Genomic DNA, 2,246 nt, shown 5'->3' with positions numbered 1-2,246 from the left:
TTGACCCCTGCGCCTTCGACCTCACCCTGCAAGAGAGGAGATGCCCAGTCCAGAGCCACAGTGAGCACGTGTCTTGATGTTGCGCTGCTTCTCGGGTAACAAGCACTGACTGCATATTACCATCCCTCTAGGGCTATTCTTTGTGCTTCTCTTCACGACTTGGCCTCCACTTTGGGGTACTCTTGATATTGCCCTTACAGGCTTCTTGCTGTTCTTTGTCCTAGACAATTTGAGGCTCCGTCAAACCCATTGGGGATGTTATCTTGTGCAAGGAGCCAAACTATTTTTCCTCCAAATATGTCATCGCTCCTTTTTTTGGTCATCCGAGCATTTAGAACAGCTATTGGCCACTCCACCAAGCAGTTATTTTGGTAAAAATTTCCATTTTAAAGTTAAATACGGAAAGAAATAGTATGGACAGAGCTATTTACTTATTTCAGTTCATTAGCTCTGGAGTGTAGAAGGGAGATAACTTAGGTCAATCGCTCACTAGAAAGCATTGATGTGTGGGCCAGGGCAGGGCCCCAGCTCTTCGCTGGCATCACTGTATTGACACAAGTTAGCGCTTCCACCTGGGATGAGACTCCAGGAAGGAGCCCAGGTGGTGCTAGCCAAAAGGCCTGTTTTGAAGCTCCAGTCTACCTCTGTAAGGATGACAGCCTTGGAAACCCGTGTGGCCATTGTCCTCGGACCCATCGGTCACTATAAGTTGCAGTCAGTGCCACGGCAACGAGTTAGAATCCACGTCTCCTGAGTCCCAGCCCATCATTCAACCCGTTAGACCCACGGATTTTGACGATCTACTGGGTACTGCTAAAAACAAAGTGGCACTGAGTTCATGCTGGTGTGCCAAAACCTTCAGGAGGTTCAGCTTTGGTATTACCTTGTCTGTGCTTCAATGCTGGAGCAGGGGGAAGCTGGAAAAAAGTGGGTGGCTTCTTATACAGATCAAAGTCCATGTGGCGCTGGGCCCACCCCCAGCTCTTCCGGTCCAGCACAGGCTCCAATGTATTTGTATACAGTGCATGTTCCTTCCACCCCTAAATTGGAGGAAAGACGTTAGAAGGAAAGAAGGCCCTGTGGCGACCCCACCGGATGCCCTGCCCCTCCCTATGGACCTGCGCTCTGCTGTTGCTCACAGGTGGCAGCCTGTGGTGGTGGCTGCTCTGAAGACCTGTCGTTTGGAATCCCTCAGCAGTGAGCCAGGCCTGGCGAGATTTCTTCTCGGCTTCCTTCTGCTCAGCCTCCCAGTCGTAAGGTTCCACCGTAGCGGAGAGGTAATCCTGTGAGTAAGTGAACCTTTTCCCTGGCTCCTGGAAATGAGGGGAAACCAAGATGGAAGGAGTAACAGCAGGCCTGGGCATTAGGCTTCCCAATAGAGAGATAGCTAGGGGCACAATGGCAGTTACCACCTGCCATTCCATGCAAGGGTCATTTGCCCCACTTTGCTAAAGTGAATTTGTGTTTCAAGCCTAAGCCAAAGACAGGTATTCTATCTGGAGGGCGACAGCCACCTTTCGTGAAACCACAGCTAAGGAACTTTTAGGGTGTTCACCCATGTGTATCTGTGCGTAGGTTGAGGATCTCTTTGGCTCACTGACTGACTAGTTTTCATCCGCGTGGCTGACACCCCAGCCAGCTGAAGTCCGAGAGGAAAGAGCTCGTTGATGACGCAACTGCTTTACTCCGTCTGGACAACAAGTATGTCACTGTGCCCCACTGAGGCCTCTCACTCACCTTGGCCATCTCTCGATGCAGCTCCCTCTTGGCCAGCTCTGTGGAGTTCAGAGTTTGAATGCTGTAGTTGTACACAGCGTCTTTGACCGGGGCTGACATCCGAATCACCTTCACCACAGGCTTCAGAGACTTCTTGTTCACCTGATAGGCTTCGGTGATATTTTTCTGAAGAAAGAGACACCGTTCATTACCACGCAGATCTCTCATCACCAGCAGCTGCTGGTTGAGGTCTCTGGGTCAAAGCTGTGCTGCCTGAATGATTCTTGAGTCTAACTCAGGGCTGGTTCATCATTGAGCCCCAACAAAAGAAGCCACCCAGTTCAACCTCTCAGTATCCAGAATGGAGCATTTGAGACCGCGCGAAGGTTGCAGTAACGGGGTCATAGGTCACTGCTTTTCTATCTAGCATGTACTAAAGAGACATGAGATGCGATGACCTGTCAGCTATCTTTGTGATTGAAAATGAGAAAAAAGACAAAAGATACCATGTAAAAATGTAGAGAAGGGTG

General features: G+C 50.0%; 1 protein-coding gene across 1 annotated transcript; it reads right to left on the bottom strand.

Annotated features, from left to right (window-relative positions):
• Positions 1-832: 832 nt before the first annotated feature.
• Positions 833-2,185, bottom strand: LOC123522032 (uncharacterized protein FLJ43738-like). The gene is made up of 3 exons (XM_045293044.1): positions 1,738-2,185; positions 1,119-1,313; positions 833-1,040 (listed from the first exon to the last, which is right to left on the bottom strand). The coding sequence occupies exons 1-3, from the start codon at positions 1,942-1,944 to the stop codon at positions 837-839; spliced, it is 606 nt and encodes a 201-aa protein (XP_045148979.1). The 5' UTR covers positions 1,945-2,185; the 3' UTR covers positions 833-836.
• Between the last annotated feature and the right edge of the window lie 61 nt (positions 2,186-2,246).

Source organism: Echinops telfairi, unplaced genomic scaffold (genome assembly GCF_000313985.2).
Source record: "Echinops telfairi isolate 266 unplaced genomic scaffold, ASM31398v2 ScPeMD7_703;HRSCAF=1126, whole genome shotgun sequence".
Taxonomy (NCBI): Eukaryota; Metazoa; Chordata; class Mammalia; order Afrosoricida; family Tenrecidae; genus Echinops; species Echinops telfairi.
This window is presented reverse-complemented; position numbering and strand designations above follow the sequence as displayed.

Coding starts and splice junctions, on each gene's coding strand:
- LOC123522032 (XM_045293044.1), bottom strand. CDS start 1,944: ATGAGAGATCTGCGTGGTAATGAACGGTGTCTCTTTCTTCAGAAAAAT. Junction 1,314..1,737: donor TGCATCGAGAGATGGCCAAG/GTGAGTGAGAGG, acceptor CCTCATTTCCAG/GAGCCAGGGAAAAGGTTCAC. Junction 1,041..1,118: donor TGAGCAACAGCAGAGCGCAG/GTCCATAGGGAG, acceptor CCTCCAATTTAG/GGGTGGAAGGAACATGCACT.